The sequence below is a fragment of the Sceloporus undulatus genome, chromosome 6, assembly GCF_019175285.1.
Source record: "Sceloporus undulatus isolate JIND9_A2432 ecotype Alabama chromosome 6, SceUnd_v1.1, whole genome shotgun sequence".
NCBI lineage: Eukaryota > Metazoa > Chordata > Lepidosauria > Squamata > Phrynosomatidae > Sceloporus > Sceloporus undulatus.
Window position 1 is genome coordinate 65578536 of NC_056527.1, and position 22183 is coordinate 65600718.

Here is a 22183-nt window from a genome sequence, read left to right on the forward strand (position 1 = left end):
TTTTTTCGTATCCCGGGAATTTCGTAAGGCAGTGCTTTCGTATCCCGGGGTACCACTGTACTCTGCAAAGACTGAAGTTACCTTCATTGTGTTGTAATTGTAATGCAATGTAGTTTAGCAACATCTATTGCTAAAATGAGCTACCATATATATCTACGTTTAAGTGAACCTCGTGTGTAAGGTTTGAGGGCCAAAATTATGGATTTTGATATGATCCGTGGATAAGTTGAGGGTGAAACATAGTGGCATGTAACAAAGCAGGTAAAGAACAAAGCAAAAGAAAACTATGCCAAAGCACTTACAAAATTCCAGCACACATAACTGCATTCACCTTAAAGGCTGATGGATATGGAGGGAACTATGATACAGTGCGCCCTTGCCTTATGTGGGGGATCCATTCCGGACCCCTCTGTGTAAGCAAACTGCACGTATGCTCGAGCCCCAGTGAAAATAATGGGGCTTGTGAATGATGTGCAGTGCGCAGGCACGTACACCATTGTAACTTCCGCCATGCGGCTTTCAGCATAAGCTGAGATCTGCATAAAAGGCTCACTGTAATTGGAGAATGCATGGTGTGTGCAATGAATATGGGACCACAATGTGTGCATGGGGCAAAGAAAACATGTCAAAAAGGATGTAATGGCAAAAGATACAGCATTAACTCTTATAATAAAGGAATCATCTCCCTTTCTGAATAGAATGGCAAAAGGCAAGAACGTAGTCGTGTCAGGAGAACCTAAAAGGGTGTATCCACACTGCAGAAATAACGCAGTTTGACACAAATTTAGCTGTGATGACTCTATCTAACAGAATCCTAGGATTTGTAGTTTGGTGATGCACCAGAGCTCTCTGAGACACCAAGGTGAATAACTCACCAAATTACAAATCCCAGGATTCCATAGCATTGAGCTGTGTCAGTTATGGTGTCAAATTGTTTTATTTCTGCATTGTGGATACATCCAAAGAAGCACCAACCTTCTCTATTCTCTTGGTGCTCCTTTGAGGAGAATTGTCAGAGTCACTACCAGAGCCACCATTTTCTCACCCAATCATTCAAAAAGGCCAGAAGCAGCACCATGGTGGAGAAAGTGGAGGGCGAGGTCAGTGCTTCTTTTAGGTTCTCCCAGGACAGACTAGGCTTTTTTGCCACTCAAAGAAGGGGATAGTTCCCTTATCTAGAATTCCAAAATCCAAATACCTGTATTCTAAAAAAAACCAACCCTTTTTTCATGAGTGGCTGAGACAGTGACATCTTTGCTTTCTGATAGTTCAGTGGATACAAATTCTGTTTCATGCACAAAATTATTAACAATATTGTATAAAATTACACGCAGGCTATGTTTATAAGGTATATACAAAACATAAATGGATTTTGTGTTTAGACTTGGGTCCCTATGTCACATAGGCTTTTGCTGAGAAACCAGATCAAATAGATACTGGGCAAGAACAGTAGTGGCAGGTGACACTGATAGAGGATCTCTCAGATAAAACAACAGTGGCAACCATAACTAGCATTTGTTAATACTGCCAAGAAAGACATATTGTAAACCCCTTTTGCGTGTCTTTTACCATGAAAATTCTACAATGAGACAATCCAAAATAAAACAGAAGATACTGCCAGAAGATTGCACTCCCACGTTGGAAGCCACTCAACATGCTACAGCAGAGGACAACTACGATTAGCACTGTGGTTTATGACACAAGTGGATTCACTGAATGGACATTCAAACATTAAAAAAATCGATCTGTACTATTAAGCCTAATTGATCAGGAACACTAGAGACTCCATATTGTCAAAGAGGAATAAAAAAACTGCACCCTAAAAGAAAGAGAAACCTCAATGGATGACAGAAGGAGTTCGAGCAGTTAAAGGGGCAGAAATAGGGTTAGAACTCTGAACACAGTTGTTCAATGACTTGTGTGAAATGACAGAGAACTACCATAATATTCAGTGAAGATAAATAGAAGATGAAAACAAAAAGGGACGAACAAGAGACCTCTTCCACAAGACCTGAGAAAGCAAACAGAAATTTAAAACAAGAGTGGAAATAATATACAACCAGCAATGGAACTCACAGGATCATCAAGAAAAAGGAAAAAATAATGGAAACAATAAACAGAAGAACTATATAAAAGAATTGAAAGGATGACAGATTCATTCTAAGAAGAAGTATTTGAAAATGAGCCCACAATTTTAGAAAATGAAGTGAAAGCTGCACTTTTAGGAGAAACAGATCACCAGGAACAGGTGGCATACCAATACAGCTGTTTCAAGCAACAATGTCAGAACCCACTCAAATTCTTACTAAAATCTTATTATTATTATTATTAACCTTTATTTATGAAGCACTGTAAATTTACACAGCGCTGTACATGCAATCTTTTAGTTAGACGGTTCCCTGCCCTCGGGCTTACAATCTAAAAAGACATGACACAGAAGGAGAAGGGAGTGGTGGCGGGAAAGGGTAAGAGGTCCAGCAGTTCCTCTCTACCTCCGAGGCCTGGACCAAGGCAGATGGACTGGAGGGAGGGCTAGGCTTCAAAATGGAAGGTTAATCTTCATCCAGGGAAAATTCATACTCTCAAGTAGGATAATACATATACAATACATAGCAATACAGGAAATGGTTCGATAAACCATTATTCACAGATAAAATCTGTGAACAAATAGGGAAAACAAAAGAATGGCCACAGATTGGAAACTCTCAATATACATTCCAGTCCCCAAGAAAGGGGACATCAGGGGCTGCACTAAACAGATAACCACTACATTGATCTCCTTTGCAAGCAAAGAGATGTTCAAAATTCTACAGCAGAGACTTTTACCATATATGAAACGAGAAATGCCAGATGTCCAAGCTGCGTTCAGGAAAGGAAAAGGTACTAGGGATCACACTGTAAACTTTTGTTGGATAATGGAAATATTTTTAAAAGAAAATCAGCCTGTGTTTTATAGATATATCATGGCCTTTAATTGTATAGATAATGGAAAACTATGGGTTGGTCTTAAAGAAATGGGTGTGCCACAACATTTGATTGTATTAAGGACAAGAGGCTGCCATGAGGGCAGAATATAGAGAAACGGAATGGCTTCCAATTGCCAAGGAGGTCAAGCAAAGCTCCATTTTATCGTTCTATCTTTTCTATGCTAACATATCATATGTAAAGCAGGATTAGACTGGGAGAAGGGAGACATTAAAACTGGAGGAAGTAATGTGAACAATTTAGGATATACAGATGACACCATACTATTAGCAAAAAATAGAAAAATCTTGGAATGATTACTGAAAAAAAATCAAGGGAAAAAGTTCAATGGCACATTTACAGTTGAGTAGTTAAAAAAATAATGGCCACAGATGATTTACATAACTTTAAAGCAGATGATGAAGTCATTGGAACAGTTCAAGATTTTCCGGCTCAGTCAATAAGCAGAATGGAGACTATAATCAAGAAATCAGACAAAGACTAGGAACTGGAAGGGCACCTATGAAAGAACTAGTCAAGATCCTGAAGTGTAAAGATGTATAATTGAAAATCAAATTTGGGTTGTTCATGCCATCGTATTTCCCATTTCTATGGCTGGACAGTGAAGAAAGCTGACAGGAAGAAAATCAATTCATTTGAAATGTGGTGCTGCAGAAGAGTTCTGCTGATATTGTGGACTGGTAAAAAGACAAATCAATAGGTCTTAGAGCAAATCAAGCCTGACCACTGCTAAAAGCCAAGATGACTAAGTGGAGACTGTCGTACTTTGGACATATCATGAGAAGATTGCTTGGTAAGATAGATGGCAGAAAGAAAAGAGGAAGACCACATTACAGATTAATAGACTTAATCAAAGAAGCCATGGACCTGAGTCAGCAAGATCTGAGTAGGGCTGTTGAAGACAGAGTGACTTGGGAAGTCTCTTATTCATAAGTTCACCATAAATAGAAATTACTTGGCAGAAGTGAACATGAACAACACAATTTAACTTAGTTTTAATGGACAAAACAATCCTGCAAGTGGAAAGAAACAAAGTGGCAGATTTAAGACTGTATCCCAAGCCCTTCCACCTTGTGCCAGCCATGACAGGAAATGTGTTTTGAGGGTGGTAGCTGTACTGGAGTCTTCAGCCTAGGAGATCTGTACATCACAGCCCCCCCTCACTCCCCACCCCCCACACACAACCTTTATGGGGCTGTGTTTAGCTGAACTAGCTTCAGGTCTATTATCAGAGATTGGTTCAGGCCCATCTGTGGCTTTTGATCCAGTGGATCTGAAGTCAGCTCCTTCCCTGTTTGGCCCCAGAGACCGATGCTAAATTATACAAGAGAACTGTTGGACAGTAGTTTTCCATTCCTACAGCCAACAATGCACAAACCTAACCCACTTCAGCCATCAACATAAAAGGTGAAATGTCTTCTTAATCTCATTAACAAAGCGGGAATTAGAGTTGTTACATCGGATTTGTCCAACTGCTTTCAGTGAGATCTAGTGCCGAGAAAATTTAGCTGCATCAGATAAATTAATATGATTGGAATTAGATGACCACAACTCTAATTTCCTAAAGACAAATGCACCTTGCATCTCTTCAAGAAGATCTGTTTCCCAAGCATTATACCTTTTAAAATTACATAAAATGGAACTATCGAGACAGGGTACAATAAAACTTTTATCACATTTTTTATAAAAGAGAGTGGAGTTTCTTTGCCAACTTCAGGAATTTTTCATTCACACTCATATAGCCTGGATAAAAGGCACATTGCTTCTATCACCTGTCATAACGGCAGGTGAAAGAAGAAATAAATATACTTCAGTTTTTTAATTTTGAATAAGATGGTACTTTTGGTTGATGTTTCAATGAAGTGTACAAATGACCGGCTATAGGCTGATGAAGTATTGAAACATTTATGACATAATAAATGTCTGACAAATCTACTGCAGCCGATTAGAAGAAGTGTAAGAGATACTTTGACAAGATTAATGTAACTGTTGCCAAAGTGACAGCAAACAAGAAGCCAGTCGGAAACTCACCATCTGTAGGGCTCAGTCCTCGAGCTGCTGAGATCATAGACAGAGAAGGACTGCTGTGCAAAGATCGGATATAGTCCATGTAAGGGTTAATGTATGGATGAGGTGGGCTGAAAGGAGATTCTGATGCAGCAGGATTCCTGTGTGGGGATATTCTGATGAATGGTAAATCTGAATATGTTGGGCTACTTGACAGAGCAGAAGGCCTACAACAGAAAGAGAACAAAATATAGCCATAAAATGTATATTCCTTTCCAAGTACATACAGTCTGCTCTTCTCTAAAGTTAACTGATAGCTGTAGTGATGCCCAAGCTATTACACAGACAAACTATGCATTGATGTAGATACAACTTGACAACTTCAAGTGCATTCAAAATGATAACACACACAAGATTCAGATTCAGCAAGAAAAAGCAAATCCTTCTGCATCCAGTAAAGGATCCCCTAACTAACCACATCTGTACTGCAAAGAGTGTAGGCTCATTCTTTTTTTATACCATGAAACCCTGATCCCAAATGTGGGCCAAACATGTTTGGAACATTTTAAAAAGCAGCAACCTGCCTGGCACACACCCTTGTTTTGGGTGACAATATCAAATATCCATGCCACATCAGTACCCAAAAGCTATGCAGAGAGACCATTCCCATTGGTGAAGATGAGATAATCTGCCTCATCAACTTGCTCCCTCTTTCCCACAGGCAGTAATCAACACTGTTCCTTTCTCCAAGTGGGTTTTGAAGTTATATACTCAAATGGAGGGGGCCCAATTAATGCTTTTTGGATCCCCCACCCATCAATTCACATAGCACTGACACGATAAAATTATGGGCAACAGCTGAGAGAACCACTGAGGGCAGTAAATTCCCTTGATCTTGCTGACTTTAGGAATATTGAAAAAAGGCTTTTTTAGAGTTGGGGAGTCTCATGGTAGGGTGTATAGTCATTAATTAGGCAAAATAACTATATTAAAGATGATTTGTATATGACACCAGTTACTACAGGATGAGTATCCCTGATCTGAAATGCTTGAGACTAGAAGTGTTCCATATATTGTAATTTTTTTTGGCTTTTGGAAAACCTGTATTTGTATATACATACGTAATGAGATATCTTGGGGATGGGACCCAAGGCTAAACACAAAATTCATTCCTGTTTTATGTCCATAACACCAATTCTGATTATCAGAAGACTGGGAAGGTTGGCAGTTCGAGGCCTGAGTGTTGCATGATGGGGTGAACTCCTATCACTAGTCCCATCTTCTGCCAACCCAGCAGTTCGAAAGCATGCAAATGCAAGTACAGTGGACCCTTATTATACGCTGGAGTTTGGTTCCAAGATCCCCCGTGGATAACAAAATCCATGGATGTTCAAGTCCCATTAAATATAATGACATAGCAAAATGGTGTCCCTTATTTTAAAAAAATGGAAAATCAAGGTTTGATATTTGAAATGTATAATTTTTTGAACATTTTCAAATTGTGTATGCTTGAATTCGTGTATAAAAAAATCAGTGTGTAAGAAGGGCCGACTGTAGATAGGTACCACTTAAGTGGGAAGGCAATAGTGTTTGGTGCAGTCATGCTGGCCACATGACCACCAGAGCAGTCCTCGAACAACGATGGCTCTTTGGCTTAAAAATGGAGATGAGCATCGCCCTCTACAGTCGGTTACGACTAGACATTCATGTCAAGGGATTACCTCTACCTTTTATAGACATAGGCCAAAGGTAATTTTTTTAAAAAATAATAAGTTAATAATGTTTTTAATACTTTTTTGCATGAAACAATATTTGCGTATACTGAACTATAAGAAAGCAAAGGTGTCACTATCTCAGCCCCTCATGATATTTTTTTTTGTTTTTTTTTTAAGTACAGTATTCTAGACTTTAAAATTCCAGATACAGTAGGTTCAATCTGTATTGTATTCATTTTTATAACTATATATCTAAATGCATTCTTATATAAGGAAGGCTGAGTCCTGCCTGAAGGTAAGAGGCTATTACCAGAGCAGGACAAAAATAAAATATGTTAGTTCATATTATTACCAATATTTACCTGGCTGTATGTGGTGAGTTTAGAATCACCTTGAAGACACCTAACAGAGAAGCATTTGTAAGTTGGATGTGATGTAAAGAGAACTATGGGTCACAGGTATAATGATCTGTGTTTATTAAGAGAAGAACCTTTTTATTACGGTTTGTGAAAAATATATGTTTACAAACTAACGAGGAGAAACAGAATATTGTGAAGCAGAATTAATGGCACATAGTTTCTTTTTTGCTTGTTCACTGTATCACTAACCCTACTGTTTGTCCCTGACAAGATTATCATTTTGCTCCCACCATACTCCCACCCACAATATCTGGATATATTCTTCCTTCAATTGATTACTACTGTATAGACTTATGTATAAGTCCAGAAATTTAGGTCAAAAAATTGACCCAAAAAAACCCTAAGTTGACTTATTTATGGGTCAATGAAAGTACTGCATCTGAACTCTTTTTTAAAAGAAAGAACCATCCCCTGGTGAAAATCAAGAGTATAATCTGTCCTGGAAGCACTGAACCCTTCTAGTCCCTCATCCATCCAGCCTTAAGAGTGAGCACAACAAGTTATGTCTGCTGGTATTTTCTAAGTTCTTTGACACTGTTTTGCTTTGCTTCATCCTATAGACCCTTTTCTATATGCCCCTAGGTTTTACCCTCGACTTATTCATGGGTCATAGCAAAATCCATAATTTTGGCCTCAAAACTTGCCCTTGACTTATACATGAGGTTGATTTATAGTTGAGTATGTATGGTACTTCCATTTTCAGGCTGCATTGGGGGCATGACGTTTAGACAACACATGCTCCAAAACCACAGGGAAGTTGCAATGGGACTGCCTAAGGCAGTCCAAATTCAGCCACAAAAGGAGCGGAAAGAAACCTGTTCCTATTTCTGGCTGGATTGAAAACTGTGATGGCATCCCGGATCGTGGCCAGGCTCATGTGGTCTCGGCACAGCGGCCAGAGTCCACTTTATCAGACCCACCTGCTTGAGGCCCATGTCTCCCTATTCTCAACCTCTCTGCTCAGGTCCTACAACTCAGGCCCTTGGGTCTCCCGGACTAAGCCCATCCATCTGGCATGTGGTCTTCCTCTCTTTCTACTACTTTTCCCAGCATTATCATCTTTTTCTAATGAGTCATGCCTTCTCATGATGTGGCCAAAATACAACAACGTCAAGTTGATTATCTTGGCTTCCTGGGAGATTTCAGGCTTGATCTATTCAAGGACACATTTGTTTGTAAGTTTGGCTGTCCACAGTATCCTTAGCACTCTTCTCCAAGACCACATCTTCAATAAGTTCATCATCTTCTTATCAGCTTTTTTCACTGTCCAATACTCACATCTGTACATGGTGATAGGGAATATAGTGGTTTGGACAATTCTAATGTTAGAGTTCTATTGTATATATTTATTTATTCATTAGGCTCTTGTCTACTTCTTTCATAGCTGCCCTTACCATTCTTAGTCTTCTTCTGATTTCTTGGCTGCAATCTCCATTCTGATCAATGTTTGATCCAAGGTACATGAATTTTTTAACTATTTCAATTTCCTCAGTCTAGGTTGAATATATCCTCCATGGTCATTATTTTTGTTTTCTTTATGTTCAGCAGTATGCTTGCCTTTGCACTGTCTTCTTTGACCTACCTTAATAGCTCTTCCAAGTCTGTAATGTTTTCTGCTAATAGTATGGTGTCATCCAACTATCTTAGATTGTTGATGCTGCTTCCTCCCATAGTTTGAAATGACACTGAACACCTGAGGAACCAGTGTCTGTGTTGGTGAATGAATTCTATTTTGTACCCTTCATTCACTGTCTGTAAAACCCACTGATCTGAGGTTGAGTAGGGTCATGCCTCCGAAAAAAGGGAAAGCCTACCCTCTATCTAATGGGGATGATATTCACACGGTTAGTTTGTTTTTGGAAGACTGACTTCTTGGAGGGACAATTCCATCTGAGTTTCCTTGGGGATGAAAGGAAAACTGGAATCTAGACCAGGTGGGTTTGAATGACCTGAGAACAAGAAAAAGGACCGGGGAGGACAAAAAGGCTGGGACTGTTTATTCTGGCATTTAAATTCCTTCTTGGACATAGAAGATATTGCCTTCTTCTTGTTCTTTGCATCAATGAGGATGTCCTCGAGAGACTCCTCCTGAAACAGGATGGAGCCAGTGTAAAGGACCATGGCTAAGTTGGACCAGACCTGGGAGTCCACATTCCAGTGTCTAAGCCAAACAAAGGCAGCACATTAAACAAGCAAGCAAACAAACAAACTTGTATTGACACTCAAATTCTATCACTCTGTTGGGATAACATATTTATAAAATAAATGCATTAAGGTATTTTATTTATTTATTATTTTTGACTGCGAGGAGATATCCTAAAGGTTAAGAAAGTGAGCCGCAAGCTACAGGAAGATAACAAGGCTGGGATACCAAACTGATTTGATCCTAAAATACTATAATCAGACAAATGCTGAAAATGATTTCTACTCCACTACTGTATCTTCCCAGGGGAAATCAGTTTAGATGCAGACTGATACCACCCATCTTTCTTTGTCAGAGATCCAGTTTTATATACCTGTGCATGCATAGTTGAACTCAGCTCTGTCATTGCTCCCATATCTATCGAAGTTTAGGAAGACCTATATGACAGAAACCTTTACACAGATCTGTTTAATGACTAATCACAGATATGCACCCTGCAGGAAGAGTGTATGAGACAAAGGCGCAATCTATGTTGCCTTGCAGAAATTGTTAAAAAAACAAAATTGGCAGAAGCAGATTACTGCTCGGATTCCCAGTGATTGGGCGGTATATAAATAAAACCTATTATTATTATTATTATTATTATTATTATTATTATTATTATTACCTTGAATCCCAATAGGTCAATGTATAATATCAACAGGCCACAAATAAGGCAGTAAAGAGAAAGCCACAAAAGATATGGTCCAACCAAAAGGGGATCTTTTGAGTCACACTGATTTTCACAAAGGAAGTCCAAGCACATTCTTAACTATATCACTATAGAGTATATCATATCAAAGTAGTGTTTACAGATGTAGCAAATTCTTACTTTCAACTTTATTTTCCTACCAGAACTTTAGGAAGATTATTTCAACAAATTGTATCTCTTAATCTGTTGATTTCCAACCTATTGTTTTAGAAGCATCTGATTCATTTTGAGACTGAAGTCCTATAAGGATGGGAGACACTGGGAACCATGTGTAAACTGTTCCAAGTACAGTGGACCCTTGTTATACGCTGGGGTTTGGTTCCAAGATCCCCCCGTGTATAACAAAATCCGTGTATGCTCAAGTCCCATTAAATATAATGACATAGCAAAATGGTGTCCCTTATAAAAATGGAAAATCAAGGTAAATTTATACTTTTTTTGAATATTTTCAAACCGTGTATGCTTGAATCCGTGTATAAAAAATCCGTGTATAAGAAGGGCCGACTGTATCCTAAGTCAAGATAAAAGCATTTATTTATTTTGCTAATTAACAGCTTGAATGTACCAACCTGCACTCAGAGCAGCTCAACTTAAAGCAAGAATAAAGGCACAAATATTTTGTGCACTGAACTCAGAACAAGTGGCATAACTCTTCTCCCCACCCCAAGTGTGTAACAACTATTATTTGTGTAATTTTTCATGTCCCAATCATAATTGCATCAGGGCTGAAAAGCTTATTTGTTGACTAGTATTTGAGAACTGTATGTTCTTAGATATTTTGTGTTGAAATTTGCTTATATGTGCAGTGGCTCCCCCTCTACCCCCCGAATGAGCTTGTCCACTGTTTTATACTTTTGAAAACTTCTGATCTGTTTAAACAGCCTGTCAAGACCACATTAATGCAAAAACATATAACACCATACCCTATCCCCCAGTCACAAAAGAAAGGGTCAAAGATATGTTACGAACCTTCTCTCATTTAACTATTCTAAAGTAACTCAACTATTGTCTATACTTGGTGGCTTCCTCTTTGACTAATGTACCGCTAGAAAGACAATCTACGCAACCATTTTTGGGATACTTATTGGACATTATCTGAACAACTAATGTGTTGTGTGTGATCATTAGAATCTTCAGCTCTGAAATTACTGGCTGAATCAACTATAGCATTAACCTGCATTCTGTCTGAAGGTAGATATTGATTGATCAGAAAAAAGCAGAATGATGAAGCTATGGAAACATAGCATAATGCAAAACAAAAAAATGCATAACCTGTACAAAACCATATTTTTAAACAGTAAACATCATTTCACCACTGACTTCACAACCATTACATCTTTCCAAATTAACAGTATTTCTCACATCCAGGTCTCCACATTTTATCTTCTTTATTCTTTCAAATCCTGAAATTGCCTGGATAAGAGTAGAGGCTTTTTTTTTTAATACATACATTTCTAAGAGCAGCCTGAACTTTTAGGGGAAATTGAAGAGGCTTTCTGTCAAGTACAGCTAAATCCTGCCTTTCTATATCAAAACCCCTAGCTAGAAAATTACTGTGCAGATGATAAGGCTGAAAGATATAATAAAAAGTGACTCTACTCAATTTACACTGCAATATTGGTATGACTGAATATTTTTCATTCAGGTGACTGATAAAATCACCAAACTGTATTGGAGATAAATAAAGGAGGCTTCTGTCAAGAATAAACACCATTAATCATGAAGTCTCACCCTCTAGAGTGGCTATGCTATGCATCTGCACAAATATACTGTTCCAAGTGGCATGTAACCACTTGCTCTTTCCCCATTGTTTGCTTAAGGATTGTTCCCTGTTTCAGTGTATTATTTCCTCCTTCCCACATGCTGACAACGCATGTTTGGGACACTAATGTGCAAACGTAGATATATGTCTTTTACAATGGAGAACTGGCTCATTTATGTAAATCACGTGTGCTTTATTCAATGCAATTAACATAATAGTGTATCATGTTCTCCAATCAAAAATAAACACTTTTTTTAACCAGTATGATGTAGAGCAGAAATTGATTTTCTTGTTTTGCTGTATATAGACAGCAATAATCTCAAACCCTGCTACCTACTCAGAACTTTTGTTGGTTACACTATTTATGTGGTTTTTACATCTAAAAATGAAAAATTATAGATATGCAAATCATTCTTATTTCCCCACAGTATTTTCCCATTTTTTAAAATTTGGAAGACAATTAATTTCCATTGCATAGCATAGCTTTAATTCTATGACCAAAATGGTCAGTAGGTTTCATTTTGGTGCCACCAAAAATACTGTCGACTGCCACTCCACACACTATGTGATTACACCCGAATTGTGGCAGCATGATTCAACAGGTAGTTTGCAAACTGCAGTTTCTTGCTATTATAGTAGTTCTACTGATCTGAGTAAAATTGACAAACTGGGGATCAGTTCAACGTGCTTAATCCAAAATGGAATGCTGCAAAACCCTGGTGTGTGTTTCTTACTTATTCACTCACATTTATTCTTAGGAAAACAAGCAAAACATGGAAAGATGACAAGTCTGCTCTTTCACCACAAGAGGACCTTTTATTTTGTGTCCTAGATCTACATGGAATGCAATCTCACAGATGACCTCACACCAGACTTGCTGGTGCCCTGCCACTGTGCACCTGGTGGGCTTAGAAGATTCTGCTACTGGTGTTTTTCTAGTCAGTGGAAGGGGGTGGCATAACAGTTGATGTCCAAGCAGCCTGGGGAATCCCATCACAACAATAGCTTAGATATCTCTGTGCCAGCATCTTTGTAGATACTAGCCTATGATCTTTTTAAGAGAGTGGGATATATGTAAATCCTAAATCAAATGTGGGCTCGAGAAATGCACACGCTATTAAAATGAAATAAAGTAGAGTCCAGTGCACTAATGAGGTTTAAAAAAGTGGAGTTAGCCCTTCATGTTTAAGACACTTAACAAGCAGTTTGCTTCCTTGGCAGAGACCAATAGCAAGTTGGAGCCATGGCCTAATCATCCAGGCAGGAACCAAATCGACTGGAAGAATTAGGAGACTGGCTGCCCGGAGGAATGTAATTCATGCGGAAAAGCAGTTGCCAAAGTGAGGCTAGGGAACCGTGTGGGAAGAAAACAAAATAAACAGCCTGACAAAGAAAACAAAGCCTCTGGAATAAGGGCTTTTCCAGTGCTTGAGTACACTGAAACTTCAGAGGGCGCCTATGACAAAAAACCTCATCAAAAGCAGACCACTTTTGGAGCAAATACACTAGCAAAATACTGTACTAGGTCAAAAAGTAGCCACAAAAACCTCCTTCAGGAATTTGTGTTTGAAGTTTGATCATTTTTTTCTTATTTTACTCCTGGTTGTACAAGAGCCAGATAGAGTACCGATAACCCAACAATGGGCTATTGTTAGGCTAAAAGGAGAGAGCAGGATAGTCTCGATAATTATTTATTATTTTTCTTTTTTCTCCTTCATCAACAACAATAGCTAAAATGAGAACAGGCATGTGTAAGAACCAGCCATTCCTGACTACATGCCACAAGGCAAATGAATACAGAAAGAGTGGGCAGTTGTGAAAGGCTAAGGGGCTGCACTGGCCTTTGCAATAAATACATTATTATTTTTCCTTCCAAATGCCTCTGGCATTCAGGACATTTTTCCATGTATGGGGTCTGAATAAAGGGCCAAAGAAAGGTGTCAATATTTAATCCAAAATCCAGAATTGTTCACATGGGAAGCTCAGATCATGACACCTTTGTCCCCCTCCCCCTTTTTTTTGAAACACTACCTTATATAATTTCATTTCAGAATCACTAACACATAACTTGATTTCATTAGGATTGCAATGGAACAAATGCGAATGACACTCCTTCCGTGGTGTTACTGCAGTGGTTATTTTTAAAGTTACAGGCTCTGTGCAGCCTCACAATTTAGGCATGCTCTGTATTAGAGGCCAGTGGCTTATAACTTTCTGATGCTGTGGCTTTCTAAAGTAAGTGAAAAGTACCCTTAAAAGTAACTTTCCAAGTTCTCTTTCAGAGAAATGCAAACAGAACCCTGTAATTACATTAATAAATAATTCAGAGCTTTTGAGAAATTCTGCAAACTTTATTTTGGGGAGCATGTGTGTCAATGCACAAAATTAACCATGTTAACTGAAAGCATACACTCCTGCCTTTACATCATTACGAAGCAGAGTTAATTAAATCTGGAGAATGCTAGACCTACTATTTCAACAAGTTTGAGCCACTCTGCTTGCCTTATGTATTCCTCCTAGCAGTGAAGGCATTCTTTATGCCTGGCTAGCTGCCTAGAAAAGCTCTCAAGTTACCCTGTATGCATACAACCCTCAATGTCTCCTTTGTGATTCTACCATATTTTAAATCATTTTAAAAAATTCTTTCCATTTCAAACACCTAAAATAAGTCAAGTTCTCAATAGTAAGCAAGAGCCCTCAGAGACTTCTGTTTTAATTACAATTTTATATGCTATAACGCAAGGAGGTGAATTAAAAGAAAATAAATGAGAAAGTATGTCTGCAAATTTTAAGTCAAATTCCTTTCTTAATATTAATTACATCACAGATATTAGGTTATTGAAAGTTGGTCTAGGACTGTAAATGATATTGGTCTAGGACTGTAAATGAATAAATGAAAAAATAAGATTCCGTTAGTGTGAAAAATGCAGTTAAATCTATTGTAGAAAAGTTAATAACTGACCACAATAATTTATTTATCTTTTTACAATAATGACTGTTAATGGTCATTATCTAGCTTGCTGTTCATTAATGAACTGGTAAACCAAATTTAATGTGTAAAGTCATGCTTTAGGATACAGAACTGCACTGATATAGGATTTCTATTATAAATTTTTATGCATATACAAACTGTATGTAAAATGTGAGTCCATCAGTAGCACAGTGCACAACTTCTCACTTCTCTTTACTGTCAGCAATCTACTCATCCAAGGAAGTCTGACTACCCTATTTTATACAGGATTTTACAAGTCCTTACTAAAATCTGCACTGAAATTTAACAGGAGAGTTTCTTCATTGATCCCAGATTCCAGAGAATTACAGTCAACCCTCAGTATCTGCGGGGAATCTGTTCCGGACCCCTCTGTGGATACAAAAATCTATGGATGCTCAAGTCTCACTGTCCCCAATGGTGGTGTAGCCATGCAGCTGCGCCACCACTGGGGACAATGGGACTTCACTGGCCCTCACTCGGGGATGCCTTCCTTCCTCTCTCACCTGTGGCAGGTGGCAGGAAGTCACCACCACTTCCTCCTAGTCCTCAGTCTGCCCTCCCTCCTCTCACCGGTGACAGGAGGCAGCTGGAGGCATGGGATTGTTACTGCTGCTTCCTCTTCTTTTTCCTCCTGCCTCTTCCTCCTCCTTCTCTTTCTCCTTCCTGGCTCTCGCCGGTGGGCAGGCAGCTGGCGGCTTGGGACCACTGCTGTTGCCGCTGCCTCCCCCTGTCTCTTCTCCCTCCCTCCTCTCACCAATGGCAGGCAGACGGCTGGAGGCATGAGGCCGCCACTTTCTCTTCCTCCTCCGCTGCCTCTACCTCCCGCCTCTTCTTCCTCCTTCCTGGCTCTCACCAGCAGGAGGGCGGGCATCTGGCATCATGTGACCACCACCGCTTTATCTTCCTCTGCCTCCAGCACCACGTCAATGACAGCTTGCCGTCCGTGGATGGTCAAATCAGCAACTAGCGAGGGCGGGCTGTATTTCCTACTATAAGGTAGAGTTCACCTTTCAGGAGATTACTCAGGAAATCAAACTCTTTGTGTGTGCCCTCAATATTCTTTCAACCTATGGGGACCCTAAAGTGAATTTGTCACGGGCTTTTCTTTGCAAGGTTTATTCAGAGTGGATTTGCCCTTGGCTTTTGCCTTCCTCTGCGGCTGAGAAATGTCATTTGCCCAAGGTCATCCAGTGGATTTCCATGGCTGAATTGGATATCGAACCCTGGTCTCCAGGCGTCATAGTCCAATACTCAAACCACGACACCATCCTGGCACTCTAAATACAGATCAATTACCATTCCCTATGTGTCAAATCCTCTGACTCAAGCATCTGATCAACTGAATTCCTCTCATCTCCCAAGTATCAAAACAAACTTTCCCCTTTAAAAACCTTATCAGGTCCCATAAAGGGGCAATCAAATCTTATTTCCCATGGAACTGCTATGAACTGGGGTTGCCTTTAAGCTATAAATTTTTGTTGTTGTTAACTACCCTTGAGTCAATCTTGAACCATGGTCACCCTGTGGATGAGACATCTATCTCCAAGACTCCTGTCCTCCACTGCTCTGCTTAGTTCCTGCAAATCCACAGCGGTTACCTCCCTAATAAAGTCCATCCATCTAGCATGTGGCCTTCCTCTCTTTCTTCTTCTCTTCACCTTTCCTGCAATTATTTTTTTGCCAGTGAGTCATGCCTTCTCATGATGTGTCCGATGTAGCACAGCCTCAGTTTTGTAATCTTGGCTTCTAAGGAGATTTCTGGGCTGATCTGATCCGGGGACCCATTTGTTTGGCTTTTTGGCTGTCCATGGGATCCTGAGCACTCTTCTCCAGCACATCTCAAATGAATTGATTTTCCTCCTATGGTCTTCCTTTATTGTCCAGCTCTCACATCAATACATGGTAATAGGGAAAACAATGGCTTGTATGATTCTGGCTTTTGTGCTCAGTTATATAGCTTTGCATTTTAGGATCTTTTCTATTTCTTTCATAGCCGCTCTCCCCATTCTTAACCTTCATCTGATTTCCTGACTGTTTCTTTCAGTGTTTGATTCCAGGTATGAGAACTCTTTTCGCATTTCTATTTCTTCATTGTCTAGGTTGAATTTGTCTAGATTCGCCATTCTCATTACTTTTGTTTTCTTTATGTTCAACAGTAGACCTGCCTTTGAATTTAGTAGTTGTTCCAGGTCTGGGTGGTTTTCTGCTAGTATTATCATGTCGTCTGTGTATCTTAGATTGTTGATATTCCTTCCTCCTTTTTTCACTCCTCTTTCTTCTGTGTCCAAGCCTGCTTTCCTTACAGTATGTTCTGCATATAAGTTAAACAGGTAGGGTAATAAGATGTAGCCTTGTCTGGCCCTTTGCCAATTGGGAACCATTCTGTTTCTCAGTGTTCTGTTTTGACAGTGATCTCTTCTCCTAAGTGTGGATTTCTCACCAGGACTATCAGCTATGTTGGCACTCTCATGTCTTTAAGGGCACTCCATAGCCTTTCATGATTTATGCAGTCAAAGGCTTTGCTGTAATCAAGCTACTTTTATTTTGGAAATTTGCAATGTGATATAAATAGCACCCCAAAAATCAAAAGTATCAATAGCACCCTAAACCAGCATACTCAAAGCCTTTTCGTTTAAGCTGCTCCTGTTTTCCTGCTTTCCACTGACCATATTTTCAGCACAGGTAAATGTAGCCACCCACCCCCTTAGCCAACTCTCAGCCTCTGCTATCCCCTTTCACTTTTCTATAATCAGATAGCTCTGTATGCAGTGTGAGAGAGTGAGTTACTCTTGTATGTTTATTCTTTTATATTTCTTCCAATAAAAGTTCCTGTGGTTCCCTACGCCTGGAGTGTCTATCAATTATCACCAGTATATTTGGTGCTTAGTTCCTGCATGTGTTACCTCCCTCTTGCAAAGTCAAGTTTAACATTCCCCAAATTAATTAAAGATAAATTGCAACTGTCAGTAGAGGCTCTACAAGCCCCACAAATTTGAGTAATAGTATCCTGCCAATCTGTATAGGCCCTGTTTTAGATAAGTAACAGGAAGGATTGTACTCTACCAAGTTGGCCAGTTATATTTTTCAAGCACTGATCAGATGGTCAATTCTGTGCCTGAAAATATGTGTGAGGCTGGCCTATGGAGATACATCTACCATTGTCAGGAGTGTGTCTATTAATTGTTTCCCAGAACATGAATAATCCTGAATGTTCTTGCTGTCTTAATTTATAGAAAGCTGTGGTATCAAAATTTATCCACAAGATGAATGTTGAGCAGTGATGAAAGAAGACATTTCCATTTCAGAAAAAAAAACATACATGCATCTCACACACACACATATACACACACACAAGCATTATTTCCTAAAGTCATGTTTATGTTTATTTTGACACATAAGTTTCACTAGCAGTTCTAGATACAATTGAAAATTCTCTAAATATTAGCTTTCTTTTAAAAACATTTTTAAAAGACTATAAATATTAGTTTTCCCTGAAGCAAGATTTAACATAGGTGAAGAACTGTACTTTAAAAAAAACATCTATCACATTCTACTACCCAATAGGCCACAGCAACAGGTCTGACAGCAACCTTTATAGCCCTGGCATGCTTCTGGTTCACCAAATTTAAATACCTCAGTATCTGCTCAGTTCTTAATAATGTTCACTACAGCACAAAGAAGAACATAGGAGCGTTGTCTAATAGGCTGCTACAGTGTGCCCGCATCATATGCAGGCATGCCTTACGCAGCCTCCAGCATATGCTGGAGGCCGTGCCTGAAATAGTAATGGTGCACATGCCCATGGCGTGCACCGCCACATGTCGCCACAAGCACGAGCTCCATTGCCTTTAATGGAGCTCGAGCGTATGTGGAATTTCCCATAGCGGGGGTGTTGTTGTTTCGGAACAGATCCCCTGCGTAAGCGAAGGGACCACTGTACGCATAGTGTCCTAAACCACTATATATATATTTGGAGCATGCATTCTTTAACAGATAAGGAAAAAATAACCTGACTTGTCAACAATGATAGAAGCACAGAAACAAATGTTATTAAAAACACTTTTATTTTCTAAATAAAAGTTTCTCGCTCATTAAACATATTCAAATTCCTCCTACACTTCAAAGTTTTCATTTTTACTAGGACCACCAAATGAGAAATACAATGGTAATTCACTGTATATACTCGACTATAAGTCGAGAAATTTTTGCCCCAAAACAGCCTCCAAAATCCTGGGTACACTTATGCAATAGGTCCTTCGGCCAACCCTCTCCCCAAATGGGCTTCCTCAGTTGGGAAAAGGCTTGCAAGGGCGAGTGATCGCCTTAGAGCTTCTCCCTTGCTGGGCTTCCTCTGCAGGAGAAAGTCCAGTTGGGGATAGGCTTGCAAGGGCAAGCAGTAGCCTCTCCCCAGCTGGGCTGCCCCCTTAAGTCCGACCCTCGACGTATCCACGGGTCATATAAAAATCCATATTTTTGGCCTCAAAAGTTGACTTCGACTTATACACAAGGTCAACTTATAGACGAGTATATACAGCAATCTAATATCCCACCACTGAAGGCATGTGGCTGGATTTCAGCTGGCAAACTGTATAAATCAAGTACATCAGAGGACATCTCAGATAGTTGCCCCAGATAGCCACTTTTTCATATTAGATACATATAATGTTGGACTTTGATTGGCAAGTCCTATTTTAAGAGCCCATTCATACTGAAGCTGAATGGATGGTCTTGATAAGTCACCACTGGACAAAATGGAACAATCCTGTGTGTACTGTCCTGAGCAAGTTGATGGAACTTGAGATGTACTTCTGTGCTCAAATTTTATATCAGTCTGACCCTTTTTGTTCTGTTGCAGGGACCAAGTTATTCATGGAAATCTTCTCTTAGGAAAAACAAAAGACCACAATATACTATTTAATTTCATTTAATTGAATTATATAATAATAATAATAATATGTTTATTCTATTTAATTTCCACGACGCCTTTCTCCCAGAAAAGAACCCAAAGTGGCTCACAGATTAAATATTTTTTTTAAAAAAAATCATAATAAAAATTTAAAAACAAAATCATCTAGCTGAAAACAGTATAAAATGACAAAAATATACCCAAGTTAAAAAAACATATCTAAAGCATACACCTCACATAAAAGTCTCCCTGACACAATTATTTATTAAAAGCCTTCTTGAATAAAAATATTTGCCTATCGGCAAAAGGAAACCAAAGGGGGGACCAGTGGAACTCCTGTGGAAAAGCATATTAGATTTTCCCTGGTCCAAAACACATGTCAGAAATAATCCAGTCTGAGACCACTTTAACTGCCCTGGCTCAGTGCTAGGGAATCCTGGGAATTCTAGTTCATTGTGGCACCAGAGCACTCTGACAGAGAAGGCTAAATGTCTTACAAACCTACAGATCCCAGAATTCAAACTGGGTCTCAAATTGGATTATTTCTGCAGTGTGTTTTGGACCAATGAAAATTGTATACTTTTCATGACCACCATCTAACTGTATCCTGTCTTTGCAGGTTACTTCCAAGGGACAATTTATGAACTCCAAACCAGGGAGATCTATATATATGACCCAAAAGATCAGTAAATCTATACAAAGGTCCCATTGAGTTTTCTAAATGATACAATATTAGACACCTAAATAGGAGACCATCATTCCAGTCTAGACTCTAGGCTTCCTATTTCCTAGTTTGCAAAAATTCAGTTACTGGAGGGGGGGGGGACTATTTGTAATTTACTTTCCAGTTCTAAGAAAAAGGTGCAAGCCTTGATATTCTGCTCTACTGATTTATATACTTAGTGTGAACTGGCTCTTCTCTCAACACCTTATGTCCAACTCTTTCCAAACAGGCTTGCCCAACATCCCATTTTTACTGTTTAGTACTCTAACCTCTTTTCAAACAGAATTAATATCAGCAACAGGATTTACTCTAGGACAGACTAAAATCCTTCAAGTTTTATTCTTAACTATGGGGTACTTTATCATATTGTTCCATGTAACACAAGAATGTTATTGTGTTATTACAAGAGAAAAGCAAAGCCCTCCCAAATACAGCCTCCATCTGTGACCCTGAGTCCAGGGGATAGCGAGACAGAAAAGTAAGCAGTCTGGATCATGTGGAGACTGCAGATGTCATGCAGAGGAATCCCATTCAGGAATGTAGATGAGACTGCAGTCACTCTAGTTGAAAGACTTTTCACCTGGGCAGAAGGCAGCTTATCTGTTAGTTCACATTCCATACAGATAGTTGCTGCGATCCACTTATAGAGATACTGCGTAGATTCAGCTTGTTCCTACTTGGTAGGAGAGTGAAGGAGAAAATAACTCTGGAAATTAGCGCCCAATGAATAGCCTGGCTGTATGCAAGAATACTGGAAGGGAAAATGTCCTGTTTGAGATGGATAGGAGACACGATCATCACTAAGAAGGAAATATCTGGCCTAAAAAGGGGGAGGTTGATCCCCTTGCAAAGCATATAGCTTCGCAGCTCTGCTGGCAGTGGTGATTACTAACAGAAATGCTACCCACCAGGTGCATGATCTGACGACAGAAAAAGCTATTGCCTTCAAATGTTTCTTGGACCACTAAAAGAAATCTGAAGGGAGAAGAAGCTATTGCCTTCAAGCATTCCTTGGGTCATTAAAAGAAACGCACCCAATCCAGGATGGTGTAAAACCCGATAACATTTCAAAAACTGTCTGACCCATGGATTCTATAAATAAGAAGGCTCACCAAGTCATCGGAAATGCCATGATATGCAAAGAGACACTTAAATTAAGACAGGGACAACAACTAGATAAGGTCACCAGAAGGTCCAACACATAAGTGACAGTAGCTTTCTTGGAGAGATCCTCTGAAGCCCAAAGCATTCTGAGAACTCAACCCACTTACTGGCATAAGAGCAGTAAGTGAACATCCTCTGAGCTCAACAATGATATGCCTAAGAGAGACTGCAAGGGAAATCAGAGAAAGAACTTCCACAGTATGGACTTGATTGGGTAAAGGTCTAGATAGCTCACCTTGTCAACTGAGAACACGAACAGGCTGGGGTTTGGAAGGGATCTCCAATAATAACTTCTGGAATTATGCAAGACAGAGATAGCTGCAATCACCTTGCCATTCTACATGATTAAAATGTACATGTTCCTGTTCCTTCAAATTGTAGTCAATACACTGGCAACATGACAGAAACAGTGGCAAAGCTTACAATATGTAACCTCTCCAGCAAACCAGGACGTGCTCAGATTGCCCATTTTTCCAGGGCTCTTGAGCAGAAAAACACACACTTCCTGTCACAAAGTGACACAAACAAGTTCATCATTGGCCCAACTTATTTCTGGAAGGTGTTCTAAAGAGTGTCCATGGGCAATTTCCCCCTGTGATGGGGCACACAGGTGTT

The 22183-nt window shown here is 39.4% G+C and overlaps 1 protein-coding gene across 1 annotated transcript in view; it reads right to left on the bottom strand.

Annotated features, from left to right (window-relative positions):
* GLI3 (GLI family zinc finger 3) overlaps window positions 1-22183 on the bottom strand; it is a 293739-nt gene that overhangs the window by 104840 nt on the left and 166716 nt on the right. Inside the window, 1 exon segment of the mRNA XM_042475934.1 lies at window positions 5017-5219. Within this exon segment, the coding sequence (XP_042331868.1) occupies window positions 5017-5219 (203 nt within the window).